Source organism: Aspergillus brasiliensis (genome assembly GCF_001889945.1).
Source record: "Aspergillus brasiliensis CBS 101740 unplaced genomic scaffold ASPBRscaffold_2, whole genome shotgun sequence".
Classification (NCBI taxonomy): Eukaryota; Fungi; Ascomycota; class Eurotiomycetes; order Eurotiales; family Aspergillaceae; genus Aspergillus; species Aspergillus brasiliensis.
This window is the reverse complement of record NW_027137443.1, coordinates 1,384,087-1,399,686: the sequence shown is the minus strand read 5'-3', so window position 1 is coordinate 1,399,686 and position 15,600 is coordinate 1,384,087. Positions and strand designations below refer to the sequence as shown.

The 15,600-nt window shown below is 48.7% G+C and overlaps 5 protein-coding genes and 1 non-coding gene across 6 annotated transcripts; 2 read left to right on the top strand and 4 right to left on the bottom strand.

Moving 5' to 3' along the window:
- Positions 1–433: 433 nt before the first annotated feature.
- Positions 434–1,461, bottom strand: ASPBRDRAFT_38225 (hydrophobin family protein). Its single transcript, XM_067623898.1, has 3 exons — positions 1,100–1,461; positions 910–983; positions 434–806 (listed from the first exon to the last, which is right to left on the bottom strand). Exons 1-3 carry the CDS (start codon positions 1,314–1,316, stop codon positions 759–761), a joined length of 339 nt encoding a protein of 112 aa, XP_067483140.1. The 5' UTR covers positions 1,317–1,461; the 3' UTR covers positions 434–758.
- Positions 1,462–2,913: 1,452 nt separating this feature from the next.
- On the bottom strand, positions 2,914–4,804 carry ASPBRDRAFT_51594 (glycosyltransferase domain-containing protein; the record flags this gene model as incomplete). Its single annotated transcript, XM_067626759.1, has 2 exons — positions 2,914–4,554; positions 4,619–4,804. 2 exons carry the CDS (start codon positions 4,802–4,804, stop codon positions 2,914–2,916), a joined length of 1,827 nt encoding a protein of 608 aa, XP_067483139.1.
- A 1,186-nt stretch (positions 4,805–5,990) lies between these two features.
- Positions 5,991–7,417, bottom strand: ASPBRDRAFT_38223 (uncharacterized protein). Its single transcript, XM_067623897.1, has one exon. It carries the CDS (start codon positions 7,298–7,300, stop codon positions 6,254–6,256), a length of 1,047 nt encoding a protein of 348 aa, XP_067483138.1. The 5' UTR covers positions 7,301–7,417; the 3' UTR covers positions 5,991–6,253.
- A 470-nt stretch (positions 7,418–7,887) lies between these two features.
- On the bottom strand, positions 7,888–9,110 carry ASPBRDRAFT_26418 (slipin family protein; the record flags this gene model as incomplete). Its single annotated transcript, XM_067622259.1, has 4 exons — positions 7,888–8,118; positions 8,175–8,667; positions 8,726–8,843; positions 8,915–9,110. 4 exons carry the CDS (start codon positions 9,108–9,110, stop codon positions 7,888–7,890), a joined length of 1,038 nt encoding a protein of 345 aa, XP_067483137.1.
- A 2,272-nt stretch (positions 9,111–11,382) lies between these two features.
- On the top strand, positions 11,383–11,453 carry ASPBRDRAFT_t51. The gene has a single exon. It is a non-coding gene; the product is annotated as a tRNA-Gly (tRNA).
- Positions 11,454–12,424: 971 nt separating this feature from the next.
- On the top strand, positions 12,425–15,495 carry ASPBRDRAFT_71971 (uncharacterized protein; the record flags this gene model as incomplete). Its single annotated transcript, XM_067629151.1, has 4 exons — positions 12,425–12,579; positions 12,650–13,153; positions 13,216–13,811; positions 14,330–15,495. The coding sequence occupies 4 exons, from the start codon at positions 12,425–12,427 to the stop codon at positions 15,493–15,495; spliced, it is 2,421 nt and encodes an 806-aa protein (XP_067483136.1).
- Between the last annotated feature and the right edge of the window lie 105 nt (positions 15,496–15,600).

The following is a 15,600-nucleotide window of genomic DNA, read 5'->3' as shown; positions in this document are numbered from 1 at the left end:
CTGCGTTAGAATATCAAATATTAGCTATACCAGTGAGATCCAGATAGCGGTGCACTAACTATTACACTGAAAGGTTGCCCAGGATGAGGACCAGCGCATTAGTTCTATGAGTACTACGCAGTACCTTCTCGCACCATTTCCCCACGCTATCCGCACCTTAGGAGATACCATTCTCGGAAACTTACCCCTTGTACTTATCCTACAATTTTGACCCTATCTCTGTTAAGTAAGAATAGATCTCTCTTGCTTGTGTTTTGAAATCTTATGAGTGTCCATATCTTTTGATCTAAAATCCGTTTCCAAATTCAGAAAATAGAAATACTATTTTGGGGGGGGGAAGGGATAATCAGCCGTGGTTCTATCAAGACTGAACAAACAAAGACAATACGCGCGGTTGAAAATAGTTAAAGGACATCTCGGGTTGTACATACTCCAAGATACCAGGTAAGATGCCTATTCTGATTGTGTAGACAATATGAGTAATTCGACACATATACTTGTTATAACTGCGTTACTTGACGGCTCTTCTGCGACGTTAGAGACAAGGGTCTCTCCAATTTAGCCTATTCCCATAGCCCATGTTTGATGTCTTAGGCTACTAGATTCCAAAAGTCCCACCTGCGATAATTTGTATCGCCTCCGTCCCTTATCTCTCAAATATCATGAATAATGGATGCTTTCGTATCTGTAACAGCCATCCACACTACTCCAACCTTGGCCATATAGGAAGACGCCAACCCTCACAATACCAAAAAGTATCACACGTTAGGATCGAGTGGGTTACAGGCCAGTGTGAGAGTGCCGTACTAAATAATTGGTCATTAATAAAGAATTTGTCAAGTCATACTTGATTGTACATCCTGGGCCTGTGGCTTTCGAGCTGATAGAATGGGATTCAGAGGAACTCACGGTATCACCAGCACAGCAGGCAGTCTGGGCATTACAGGGAGCTTGACCAGCGCCCAAGACACCGATTGGGGTACCTATAAGAATAATCAGCTTTAATTCAGCTAGAAAGTCATGGCTTTATCTTCTTGAATTGAAATCATCATTTGTGAGCGTGGGTGGGGACAATAGTAACTATATCTTCGCTACTTACAGCCTAAGCCAATCATTCCAGTAAGTCCCTGGAGATTGACTGGAACAAGACCAGTAATTGAAGTCCCAGAGTTATCAGATAACGACGATTGAAGCGAACTGCAGCATTGCAGAGATCCAGAATTGCATGTATCACCTCCTATTTGTGGAAGTGCAATGCTCAGACCAATATTGGCTGTAAGGCATACTGCAGCAGATGTGATAGATAAAGCATGCATTGTGTTCATCAATGGAATTTTCCTAGGGAATATGGACTTAAGTGGGACAGACACGGTTATGATGAAGCTTGCAGAGAGATGAGTATGATAGGAGAAGAACAATCCAAGGAATTCGTATCCGATATATAAACAGCGTGACAAGAACATATCCGATGAAATAGTTTGCTTCTTTTGAGGTATGTCTGACTAAATACAAGGGATAATTTTAAGTTTCTGACTTTCCTACTAGTATGCAAGGGACAACTCTGATGATGTCAGTATAGAATCCAGTCATTTCCGCTTGCCTGCCTTTAACTTGCCTAATTCGTACATTCTGGCATGCATTGGTTCTTACCTGATCCATCATGTCCAGCTGTATTATCTAGTCTAGGTTTAGTTATCCAACGCAGACACAGTTGGTTGTCATGATTCATGAGATTATTATACTACCATTGATAGACAAATCCGAGGTAGGTGATATTGGAACACACCAAGAGATTTCACGGGTAATTTATTTGCACAATGATTTCGGGGGTCCAGATCAGATGAGTAGGCAAAGGAGCCAGATTCTTATGATTGGAAGGAAATGCAACTAAACAAACATTTTCTACTTCTCATAAAAGTCAATTGGTTGTTTTGATATGTCGTGGTGTAAGAACTTCAACCTCAAATTTCTCAACTTTCTGAGCTACAGGCCGCTCCACAAGGACCTTACAAAATAACTGAGTAGATAGGCTTTTACTCCTGTGCTATAATTTATGATGGCCCAATTCAGTGAGGGCTGGCCGCATCTCTCTTTTCCTGCAGCCCCATCCAAGAAATGCTAAATTACCACAAGCCTCTCTTTCCCAGTCTAGGCAATTGTAAACAAGATAATGATATGAGTATTTCTTCTTGTATTCGTCTTAGATGATCTCAAGCAGTTCTCTGGGATCGCTATGGTATCATCTTTACTTGTTAGCGGTGAAGGCGGTGTATAATTTCAAATATGCACATGGTTAGTAAAAGATGCCTTCATCAACATCAGATCAGTTGATGCATTGAAGTTTTGCTTTGATCATTTCATCAATCAGTCAAGAGGGTCTGGAGATTTGGTGAGACTCGATAAAGGACCAGAATGCACAGTGATCTCTTTTATCTTTGATCCAACTTGGAAGGCGCTAGCCGTCATGTGACAGTTATTACGTTGCATGTGGATAGTAGCCAATTGTAGCATACTCTATCTATTCTATACAGATCCTGGTATATAATAAGTATCCAGCAGATACCCCCGGCGTCCCGACTTAAGGAATATCATACAATAGAACCGCCGTTACGCCTGACTGCGATGAAACCCGCAAAGCAAGGAGGGCAAGGCTAAACACACATGCAAAGGCATCACATCAGATCCACTTCGCTCAAAATCGATAATAAATGAACCGCCCAAACACCATGTTAATATGCACGGCCATAACTGATGGCAAGTTCTTGCTGTTGTTTACAGCTTCATGGTATAATGAAATATGCAGAATGGACAATGGGCCACATTCGTGGGCAAACAGGAGACCCAAGCCAGCTATGTCACGAGAGGTAACCAGCAGGCGGTGTATTCTTCTTGAGAGCCAGTCTCAGAGATAGATCACCAGATGCCAGGCTTCTCTTTGCCCTTGATGACGTTCCCGAATCGGTTATAAACCGGCTCGTCAGCATCTTCGCCACTTTCTTTGCCAAAGGGCCCGAAATCATCATTGAACAGCTCTTTATCATAGCTTCCACAAACCTCGGTGTAGGCCAGCCATTCGCCCTTGTCGGTCCAAAGACCTCCCCTGCCACCGCGCATGTCCCACCATTCTTGTCCTCCTAAGAGGGAAGATTGGGCGGCGTCAAACCCATTCGGGGTGCGCATATACTTGCGGAGAAGGGCACGGGCCCATGGCTGATACCACATCTCGGACCACCACTTGTCAAGGACAGAGTGGTCCCCATCCACATGCAACAGGGCCGGTACAGATGCCGAGTGAATGTTGGTCATCAAGGGGAGGTTATGCCAGGTATGGTTGTGTGGGCTCGGAAGTTTGTCAAGTGTCTCGTTGAAAGGCGGGTTCAGCCAATCATCCTTGCCAAACTTAGGCTGAATGAATGGGTTACCAATGCTCTCAGGCGTGATATCCGAAGGGATCAAAAGGCGTTTCTCTCGGGGGACGCCATGCTGCATCTGCACTGCCGAAGTCTTGGTGACATTATTGTAGTGGAGCCATTCGACATCCATCTTGGCATTGCGCATGTTGAAGAACAGACGGGATTCGTAGTCGACGCCAATGCCATATTCGTACCGGGTGCCAGACTCGAGATGCGGTGGGGTAGCTCCTGTGATATTGGAAGCATCAGAGATGCCAACGAGGGTGTAGAGCCATTCCATGAATCCATTCGCAGCATCTCGCCTTTCCAGCTCCCGCACATATTCCTGTCGACCAAACATCTGCGTCATAGCTAGATAGTCGCCCCGTGCATTGCGGTGTTGATGCACGAACCGCAGAACCTCGGCGTATATTAATTTAAGATCAGCTGCTTGACCAACGACTGCGCCAGGCTTAAGCCAGCGCGGCCGATTCAGATGTCCTTGTGGGTGGATATCCGTCTTCCACCCATAAGCGTCTGGGGGGAGACTAGATTCTGGGACTGTCACACACCCTGCATCGAGGGTGAGCCCGGGGAAACATTCTTTGCTCGCCGCAAAAAGAACTCTTTGAGAGTATTTCTGTATCGTTTCCTGCGAACCTGTACGGTACGGCCTGTCAACAGTCACAGTACCATATTTTTGGAGCAATTTCTCATTGTTCTCCCTGAGGAGGTTTTGGAACCTCTGAATCAGCACCTCAGGCGGTAACTGAAAGAACACATCCTGAGAATCAACAATAAGGACGAGATCTTCATCCTTGATTTGTGGATTATATGCCAGGTAATTGTATATGCCGGCTATGCGGTCCACCATGGCAGCGTAGTCTGTGTACCCCTTTGGAGGCGCCTTGCCGTAGCTAATCAACGTGGGCGGCGGATAGTTCAGTATCATTGACGACGTCAACGTGCGACAGAGTGAAGCGGACTTTTGCGATGCAGGTATAAGAAGGTGGAAAGACGGTGTTGACTTTTGCAAATTATGCGGAAGACTCTCGTTTCGGTGCCACATATGATCTCCGGAAGTAAAGACCATCGGCAAGTCTTCGGGGCGCTCCCGGGAGGGGGGGTATGATGGGTATCTTAACCAGTAGCTAACATGTGACTAGGAATAGCAGCGCTTCGTCAGTACCACTTCCCATAGACATTGAAATGCATAGTAGACATACTGGACTAGATCGCGACAGCAACAGGAGGGTAAAGAAGCATGTGGCGGCCAGGATCGTCAGAGCTCGAACTGGACGAGCTCTCAGGCGGCGCGGATGAAACTGTTGCTGCCATAGCATCGTCATTGACGACCGCGCGGTGTGATAATGATCAGCCCATGGGCTGTCTAGGATGCCCTGGAATGACATCCTGGAAAGCAGTGGAAGTGGAAACTTTGCTTGGGCACTAGATTAGAGTACCGCTGCTCAGCAGCGGTGGAGGGACGATCCGACTTAACGTCAGATCGTGTTCACCAGACAAGAGCCGCTGGGTTTAGCCAAGTGTAGAAGAGGGTCTTCCTAACGATAAGCATTCCTGCAAGCGGGACATGCGATCAGGAAGAGCAGCGAAGCTGACGGGGGGGAGGGGGGATATCGGATTAAGAGAATTCAATGGATGTACTAGGCGCCATGCTGAAGCAGAAAGGACAACAGTCAATGGTGACGACAGCAGCGAGATGAAGAAGAAGAAGCCAGTGTCGGGGAAGAGATCCATGCCACGCGGACACAAAACGCGAAGAGGAGGAGGGAAAGCAGTCAAGGTCGACCCGGGCGGGAGACCACTTCAGCAGCAGAAAAGCGACTGGTTTGGGCGAGGATTTACGTCGCCGTGTGGGACCGGCCAGGGACTGGGGGAAAGTAACTGTCCGGCCATTGGTCTGCCCTCCTCTTCTTCCTGCGGATTTCAATCGAATGGATGAATCATGGATAGCCGGTGGACTCCTCGCTTTTCCCCTTGGGTTCCCGGCTCTGGCCTCCGTCGGTATTGCGATGTGCGAGTATCGCTCCCTGCACCCGTTTGGTGTCCCACCGCGTCTTCGTTTCTTTTTCCCCCTTGCCCTGCAGTACTTCGTTGGTCTCTAGCCGGGCCACAAAAGCTTATCCTCTCGTGAGATCAGTAGATCAGTATTCACTGTTCAGGTTATCGCTCTCCATCTCGAGTTGCTTGCTCACCTCATCCCACGAAGTCGGTTACTCAGCGGGAAACGCCATCGTTGGATCTTGCCGCGTCATCGAGACTGCACATCCATACTGCCCGTGCCCTCCACGTCTTGGCACGAATCGAATGGTGGTTTCAGATTGCTTGCTCATTAGTCCATCGCCGACCCTATCTTCGGCCTACGTCGAGAACTGACGTCTCCCTATGCATGACTCCACATTGTCCAATCTACTTTGGACCTAGATCCCCCCGTCCATTTCAAGCCATGCAGCCCGGACGATTGCCCGTCTGGAATCGTGTTCCATCAACGGCTTCGGATTGCATGAATAGAAGAAACGATTACGACGCAGGCGCTTCTACTAGTTAAGTATCTTGTAGTTCCGAGAACGCCTGATAGGCGGTGGCATGAACTGTTGCATGAACCCCAGGCCCGTTGAGCCGGTTAGCTACTAGTAGTAGTCCCGAATTTGAGAGGGAAAAGCCGCCTATCAATTAATTTTCCGGGGCTGGGGAAAAGCACACCATAGTACTATAGAATATAGACACACAGAAGCACGCTAGCAGTCATATCTATTTACAATGCCAACGCCGCCAAAATGCAATCAATGGCCCAGAATAGGTCGTCAATGCAATAATATATACACCTCGAGAAGCTGAGCTCATTCCAGGTATATCTCTTCTCGTAGCCGTTGCAAATTGCGGAAGATGCCACCCCCCGGCCCTTCACTTTCTTGCCGCCGATGACCCGTTGTTGGTCCCTTCGTAGACGATCCGGACGGCTGCTGGGACTGGTCGGATCGGCCCTGATTGTTTAGGGCCTTGCGACGGTCCTCCACGATTTTAGCCAGGCTGTCTACGAACCGAGTTCGGGCCTTCTCCTCCGCCGTGCCCTTCCAGACGAGTGCCAATGTACGTAGCGACTCAACACGTCGCGAGGCAGCTTCCACCCCCTCCTGTCCGCCCCCGTTGCTATCCAGAAGCTCCGTCACTTCCTTTCGCAGCTTCTTAGCCACCTCTTGGCCCTTCTCCTCACGGCTATGGCTTTCCGGCCCCGGTTCCGGCGCCGACACCGAAATAAAGGATGATGTTATAGACGTCTCCGATGGCGGGAGGGGCCATTCCATAGCATCTCCAAAAGTCTGCACCACTTCTTCCAGCCGCGCCCGGACTTGGTTCAACGTTCGTAGCTTGGTGATGAATTCAGGATCCTGCACAGTGGCTACCCCTTCTTGCTTCTCCTGTCCTCCAGCATCTTCCGATTCCTCCATCCCAGCATTCTTGTCATTATCCACAGCGCCCGGGACAAATCTCTCAATGTCACTCTGTAGCGCCTCCGTCAAGGTGTCCGAAAGCCCGATAGTCTCTCCACGCAGCAATTCGACCTCGTAAGCTAATCGACCCCCACTTCTTAAGATCTCATCGGCGAGTTGTGTAAGGGCTGTGGAATGTCGAGCGTTCTGCGCGTTTATCTGTGAAAGGACGGACTGGACTTGTGTGGACAGTTCGGGCAGGAGGGAGGCCCCCGCAGGACCCCGCGAGAGGTTGGTTTGAGATGACGCCAGCGTCAGCGCAGGGAGGGCATTGTTGAGATATTCAGCGGGATCGAAGGACTGGTCAGTGAAGTCGGGTGTCATCTCTAGTGACGGACGTGAACTTGTTACTTTCGCGGCTGTAGGAGCCGGGCTGGGAGTCGGCGAAGGAGCCATTGTATTGATGAGGTTCGTCTTAGTCGGGAGGACGGAGGGGCAATTACGCCCTATTGCAGCGCTATTATAGCTCGTGGGTCAAGGTGAAGATACAATGCAATAAATCGTCAGATCGCTAGCAATAAGGTCATGCTTGTCTACGACCTTCCGGCCACTGCTGCTGACATGAAACCGGTCACACCGCCCTCGGCAGTATCTACTGCTTATCTGCCGCGATATAGTCCATACATATGTTGCCCAACGCGAATGAGCAGAAACAGCTATTAATGGCCACATAAGCCAATACTTTCACATTTCATGGTATTGCGAATAGAGAATCAAGAGTTGAAAAGTATCATTAAATTAGGGGCAATACCGTGCCGTTTAACACACAAGCATGTAACAAAAGAATGTGGGTATCGTCAAAGCTAGATAGGGACCCCAAGCGAGGAATTGGGAAAAAGCGAAAGGAAAGACACAAGGCTATTCGGCCTTATGGTGTCTCCAACTATACATAGTGTTCAGCGTCATTAGCATATTCTCATCAGAAACCAGGCAATCGTCCTGTCCAGCGCTAACAAGCCATCAAATCATATGGCATATTGCGCCTAGATGTCTTCGACCACGCGCGCATTCATTGCACGCTGGAATCCATCATCAGGCTGTTGGTATCGACTAGGGCCTTCGCCGGCATTTTCTGCTGCAGCCATTTGTTGCTGCACAGTCTGGTTCATTGCCGGTAAAAAGATGACCTTGCTGTTGGCTGTCTTGGCCATGGATTGCATCGCCTCAAGATAGCGGATTTGCATCGCAGGTGCAGAAGACAAGATGTCAGCAGCCTAAAAAATGGAGAGTTAGCTCATGTTGAGTGTATCAATCACATGGTATTTTGTACCTGACGCATCAATTTGGCCGACTCGACTTCAGCACGAGCAGCAATGACCTTGCTTTCACCGATACGCTTAGATTGCGCAGCCATCGAAAGAGAATCCTGTAGATCATTGCTGAAGATGATGTCCTTGATGAGCATGGACTCAACCTGAACACCCCATCCACCAGCAACATCCTCGATTATCTCTGAAGTCGACTGAGCGATCTCCTCACGGCGTTCAATAACGTCCTGCAGAACCCTTGCACCGATGACATGACGCAGTGTAGTCTGAGTACGCTCCACAAGCGCCTGACGGATATTGGAAATGCCAAACGCGGCCTTGTGGGGAGAAACTATCTGGTAATAGATCACGGAACTGAGGTTCAGGTTGACATTGTCCTTGGTCATGCAGCTCTGGCGGGGCACTTCGACAATCTGTATCTTAACATCCACTGCTGTAAGATGCTCGCTCAGCGGGTTCACTTTGACCAGACCGGGATCGACGGAGCGTTCGAATCTGGAAGAGCATCAGTCAGGACATATACTCCAGAGTTAACATCATGGAGCTTACGAACCTTCCGAATCTTGTGATCAAGCCTACTTCACCCTGCGCGACTGGTTTGAAGGGGTTGGGACAGCAGAAACAGCATGGAATAGCACCCAAGCAACCAATACATTCACCAAGTCCGTGAACTAATAGTGACACGGGTCCGTTAGTTCTATAGAACTTGGATGGTCTGATAAGGGTCAAGAATGAAACTTACTGAATGAAGCGTACCATCCGTGCGCATCGGGGTTATCTTCACTATGCTGGATTTGCTGCGCATACTTTGGTTGCAGGTCGTCCAAGCGCGCTGGTTGCACATTGACCAACCCGGCATTAGCTGTCGCACGGGCAGAGTTAGTAGGTTGATGAACAGGCGCTTTGCCGTTGACATCCGCGCTTCTTTCGGCCGACATTTTGGATCACTGGTGGGAGAGATTGCAGGCCGTAGAGCAACTTATAGTGTAGAGCGGCAACCGAACTAAAACAGAGGCGAAAGGATCGAGCAAAAGTAGAACACTAATGTAGATTCTCGTAGCGGATAAAAATGTGGTTCCAAAGAGAAAGACAACTGCTTGTACTAGGTAGGGTATAAGAACTAGCAGTCGAAGTGATTGACTGATGGAGAGCTATTCAGAATCATGACATCGGAAGAGGGGGTGAGGGGAATTAAATACCGTAGCTGCAACCTTAGTTCACAAGTCAACCACTCGACAGCAGACTTCCCGTAGGGTAGCTGGCACAATGAACTACTCACATCCCTACGCGGCCATCCATCAACTGTAAACTCAACTCAAATGTTCTCCGCATCGGTGGCTGTGGGTCACTAGTTTTGGTCCGATGGACCCTTTTTGGGGCGTCTTGGCTGCTTGGTTCCTAAGTTGGCCCTCTTAGCCCATTCCTTCTGGACGCCTCGTGCCTTTGCCCTTGACTCCTTAGGCTTTCCGCCCGCCAGCTTATTACTAGTTGTTGGAACCAGTCAGGAGCTGTTACTCCGCCTCCCAAGGCTGAGCAACTTAGAAGGCCCCAATTCGTCTATATAGTGCAGTTCTGTTGATGAGAAGGTTTCCAAGGTTCCTCACTTTTCCAGACCCTGCCACGCTTACGGTCAACGACGACGGATCGATCTGCGATGTCTTAGGCTGTGCCCGAGGCCAAAAGGCGCGTGCCAGAGAGTACTAAATCCGCTAAGAATTGCGTCTCACCTCTGATATTCCGACGCTACGCTGCTAATCATGCAAATTACATCATTCTAGAAGACGAAGACGGCTACGCGGCAAGCAGGCGAACCACCCGGGTTCCTTCAACCAACCATACTGAGACATGGAGATTATTAGCACGATAGGGCAGCATATGGATGGGACCACTCTATTGAATCAAATGTGCTTTGATCACCTGGCAAGCATACCTTCCTCGCCCTGTCGTTGCCCCGGCATCGCAGTGCCGTCCTGTCAAAATCCACGTGAGCTCTCCGGTCTTTCCAACTGTTATCTAATGGCCAATATCCCGCCGAGTTGACCCATGGCTCTAGAGCTCACAGCCTCACAGCCCTCTCCGACACTTCGGTTGGCGATCTCGTGTTAAGAATCAGCGGGCGAAGGATTAAGTTCGTGCTGTGAAATTCCCCCAAATACAATGTTAATGATTACCGTTACGCGGGTGATGACAACGTCACCCTTGAACCACAAACACAGACATCCTACTTCCGTTATACTAGTTTCAATCGGCATAAGAGATCCGATAGACAAGAGCTTGTGACGATGTTGTCTCTTAATCGGTATCTTCGTGGAGGATCCACAATGAGGCTCTTATGGGCAGGATAAAGTCTCAAGTCCCACCACGTATTCGATTTTGGCGCCAAGTAATCGGGCGCACTGAGGCAGTGCTTCCTTTGCGTGTTGTGGGCCAAGGCTCAACTGAGTACTGACCCGACGCTGGGCGGTAGGGAGACCAATCACCATGTTACCATTCTTCCGAAGATCGTCTTTTACTCCTGATTTGAAGCATAAAGTAGCTCATAGGTGCCAGGTGCCGGAGGAGGGTAGTTCATTCATAGGCCGTTGTCATTATGTAATTAATAACAAAACTCGAAGCGCTAAGTGACTACGCAGTAAGGACGTGGATGAGCAAGAGCGTCAGTCAAACGACAGCCAGATAGGTCAGGGAATTCCGCCAAGGACGTTCAATTTGGCCGGTGGGTCATTCGCATACCGCGGCCGGTGCGCATACTTCCGCTTTGAAGTAAAGTGTTATCATTACTGCAACAGGAAATTGGTGTAGACACACTGAGCCCGAGTTTCCGCTCAAGGTCCAGTATGCGGCCTGGTGCTTTTCTACTACTAACTTTGACATGTTTCGTCAGTGATATTCATCCAAACTACTATGTAGTAGCAGTAGCTCATTGGTATAATCGGATCCTTGAATGTATGTACTACGTAGTCGCTCTAGAATGATAGGAATCCCCGACTGCTCGCACCAGATCAAGCATATATATTATTTCGTTCACTCTGTGAAGCTTAGACGAATGTAAAAGCCATTGCTATCATCCAGGCGAGATATTAGACCATTGGGAGCTGTTGTACTAAGGAATCATCTATCTCTGTCATCAAGTTGCAGCCAACAAGATGCACAATCTAAAAACCTATGGCTATTGATTAATGTAAAACTCTGACGTATTTTCATACAATAGCATCATTGGTCTAGTGGTAGAATTCATCGTTGCCATCGATGAGGCCCGTGTTCGATTCACGGATGATGCATATCTTTTTCTCATCTTCTTTTTTTGCCGCTTTCCCTTAATTTGCCTTTGCTCTCTTCCTTTGTCCCACTTTTCTTTAGTGATCTAACATTTTTAATTCTAGCATTAACACCTTTGGGGGTTCAAGAGATGTCGACGCGAGGGCTGAAGAAGTAAAATTGGGTAGACGTCATATCATTCCAAGATAGAATAAGATACAATGGAAGTTTCACTATAGTAGACAAAGTAAAATGTGTAAATATCGCCCTTGCGTTTCCGAGCTGATGGTCTCGCCAGTCCTTTGGCGTCGATATCCAAAGCCCTTTGGGGCGTTTCATTTTGTGACTTGTCGCAAGTCGCAACATGTCGCACATCCAGGCCTGAGGCCACCATGGCCTGGGCCCCGGGGTACCCCTGTTGCAAGATGACGTAAGATCGAGTTCTGCAATCCCCATTGAAACAAACGTATCAACAATGTGGTAAAAACAACTCTTCTCATCGTTTGATTATATTTTACTTCACTTCACAGAGAAATGGCGCGTCATTTGAGTATAGAAATACCAGGAAGTTTCGTAGTTATTGTCATATAACAGAAGCTCAATGTCATCAAAGCAGAATGAGACAGAAAGCCAGCCGCAAATTAGCAGACTGATAGCCCCGATTCAGTTTCAGATGAGCACACTCCTCCTTCCTCCCACTATTGCTCCATTCTTAACGCCCGCCCCTTTGTCCTTACCATCCTACACAACCAATTATTCTAAGCATTTCAGGAACCCCGCATATGACCGTTCAATGCTTGGAGTTTCTTCTAAAATAAGCAACAGTTGCTCAGCCTTGCTTAGTCATCTTCCCTGAGACCCGAAAAGGCGCAAGCGGAGAATCCCTTAAAATCGATCGACGAGACGACTGACTTGGGGATTTGCATGGTGACAAGTATTTCTATCCTGTTCCTGAAGCCGGAGCTGGTCTCCCCATGTCTTTTGGAGATTGACGATGAGTTCGTTCCACAACTTGGTGCTACAAGCAAAGAAGGCGCGCTCTGTCATCAATTACAGAGGAAGGAAATCGGACGCCAAGAAGAATAATCTGTCCAAGCACGCTGCAGGTTCATCGTCAGTGTCCTCAGTGTACGTTGATTACCCCTCATCGTATTCCGATTTCTTTGCTTAAGGTTTATAACGTGTCCATCGCTAACATACCCTCGTTGTACATTCACAGAGTGGAGCTAGTTCCGACGTCTTCCCCCTGGGATCTCCTCCCAGTCGAGATTCAGATCAAGATATTCGCCCACTGCGGTGTCACGGATTTTCTGCCATTGAAGCTTGTTTGCAAATCATTCAATCAACTGCTCAACTCGCAGGAACAATGGATCACCCGGCAATACCTCCGTCAACGCCGCCATGGAACACTTCCCTCCCCGATAGATAGCGAAAGGACATATACTCGGAACCCGGAGGATGATGCAGTGTTGCTGTCAGATTTGTTCCCACCAGCGAAGAGCGCTAAGGGTGGGCACATATACACTTTCAAATATATATCCGGCCTGCGTCGCCGGCAGAAGCTTTGTTCAAGGCTTTGCTGCTACCTTGCGGACCGTGTTATGGATCGGTTTGTGCACAGCGAACCGGTTTTTATGAAATCCATGTTTACCTCCAAAGCTGAGCGCTGTGTCTTCGTGCAAAGGACTACTGCGCGCTTATGGTTCCATCTCGCTCCTCTCATGTAAGCTTTGGCCTCCCAACCTTCACCTTTGGTGCACATTTAACGCATCCATCTTCATGCAGGTATTATGCACTATACTTCCTTGAGACCTATGCTCTTGCCAGGCGAGAGCAGACTAATATTCTTCTGCGTGACTGGGAAGCCGGACGCTTGCCAGTTCCTGTACCCCCACACATCCGTAGAGCCATGTACCGGGAATTGCAAGTAAAGATAATCAGATCGCCTCCTTTCACTGACACCCCTACCCTTATAGCCGCACACCACTGCATGCAACTTCTAGTCTCATACTTGCGGTACACCGTACCACCGGATGAGCCTACGGTCTCGGATGACAGTTGGATTGGATCGTTGCTTACAGTGTCGCCATTCTCCCGAATAGTGGAGTACTTCTCCGCTGAGATCGGGGATGGAGGCAATCAGCGGATGCAGCGAAAGGACTTCATGCACAATTTTCATAACGATATCACATCAAATGAAAAGGACGACATCAACATGCTGGTCTTTCAGAATGCCCCGAATGTGCATCTGCATGGTTCCGTGGAAGATGTCTGGTTCGATGTTGTGAAGGAGGAATTGGCTTTGAGAAAGGCGGCGCCGCATCACGCAGAGCGCCTCATGGTCTGGACAGGGTTGCCTATTCTATTCAGCTGCCAAGACTGTCGCATTCCAGATGGATGGCGTGCATAATGCATACTGTCGGTTTAGCAAGCATTGCATTATTTGCATTCACAAGGCGAGGCGTTTCTTGGGGTTTTGGTGTGCTCCAAGGCGGAGTATATATCTAGTTTCATGGCATGAGCTCTTTGCTCGTCTGGGTGTTACTCGTTTGGCATAGCAATTTTAGCAGCGGCTACTACAAATAAATGAAGTCTTTTATTGCTTTGGTATTAGTCCCTCAATCTGTAACAGAATGCCTCCCTCACTTCATTGTGAGAAAGCCCTATGCCCTACCTTCCTGTCCGGGAGAGCTAAGTTTGCACTGTTTGTATGATAAGATGCATCGATTGGAGATAGTCGCGCCGAGGGCCCTGTATTCTCCCGAGTAAGTAAACAGCTGCCGCATTATTTACTGATCGACGAGCCTAAAGGGAGCACCTTTTCCAATTGTGCTATACTAGCACAATATGTGATATACCATACCCTCACATGCGTCGTACACTTTCAACCAGCCGCTAGATACCATAATGGAACAAACAAGCCTACTAAACACCTCGTGGACACTCCACCGTCTCTCTCCTCTCCACCATGGAAGAGACTTCGACAGTCTTGTCAACAACCCCGCGGCCCTTGAATTCTACGCGACCCGACTACGCGATCAGTTAACCGCATCTTCCTTCCCAATTAGCCTCCAACCCAGCGGTCCACTGCCCACGACAGACGACGATACCCTCTCCCGAACCGGCGCACTGCAATCTTGCACCTGGGAACCCATACCCAGTCTCTCATTCTCAGACATCGTACTTGAGCGCGACACTGGAAATGGGTCTCAGGCACCAAACGGACCGCGGTCCCGAATGCGGACTCAACGCTCAGTACCATCCTCACATGCGCCTTCTCAGCATGGAGGGGGTATCCTTGTGAAACTAGAGTACGAAAACACAACATACAAAGCGGCTCTTCTTACCTTGTCCTCACTTCCTGCATTCCAAACTGAAGCCACTCCAAAACCTCGCACCCGAACTCGCTCTCAGACTCAAACACATGCTACGCACCTCCCCCTCCTTCTAACCCGTTTTCCTGCTCCTCTCCGTCAGACGTTCGTCTCTTTTCTCTCTTCGACCTTCGACACGTACTGCTCTCCGCTTCATCTCCCTTCGCGATTCATAGGCACAGCCTTGAACACGTATATAAATACACTGAACCGTGAAGAAGGATCCGGGTCTATGAATGCAGTCGAGATTGTCAAAGAGCTTCACCTCACGCTATCGTTTCCTGCCTCGGTTGCGCCGGATTTGCGTACATTGAATATAACAGTACCACGGGAGTCGTTGAGCGGCTTTCTTGACGCTAGTAATGACGGAGCCGAGACTGAGTTGGATGTTCTGGGGGTTATCAGTGCGTACTTGGAGGAGCATTTAGCCATGAAGTTCGACCTGAGCGGTGCTGAGCCCACCCATAAGGGGCAAGACTATGTGCGCCTGGCACGAATCGCTTGCGGAGGTTTCGTGCTTGGTGGAGATGGGAAGCTAAAGCTAGTTGCTGCACCACCAGCTGGCGAAAATAGTGATTCGGATACAGTATCTGGTCGGAACAATTATCTTGCATTACGGGCTTGTGAGGTGTTACTTTCCGACATCCTGCGCAGAACTGAGATTCGCGAAGACGAGGACCTGAAATCCTGATAGACTAAAATCACAGACTACGAGAATATGCACGAACAAGCCATTCTCAAAGAAAGAATCCGCGGATGATTCTTGTTTTGGATGCTATCAACATATCTAGTGGAT

Coding starts and splice junctions, on each gene's coding strand:
- ASPBRDRAFT_38225 (XM_067623898.1), bottom strand. CDS start 1,316: ATGCATGCTTTATCTATCACATCTGCTGCAGTATGCCTTACAGCCAAT. Junction 984..1,099: donor TGGAATGATTGGCTTAGGCT/GTAAGTAGCGAA, acceptor TTATTCTTATAG/GTACCCCAATCGGTGTCTTG. Junction 807..909: donor CCTGCTGTGCTGGTGATACC/GTGAGTTCCTCT, acceptor CCAATTATTTAG/TACGGCACTCTCACACTGGC.
- ASPBRDRAFT_38223 (XM_067623897.1), bottom strand. CDS start 7,300: ATGGCTCCTTCGCCGACTCCCAGCCCGGCTCCTACAGCCGCGAAAGTA.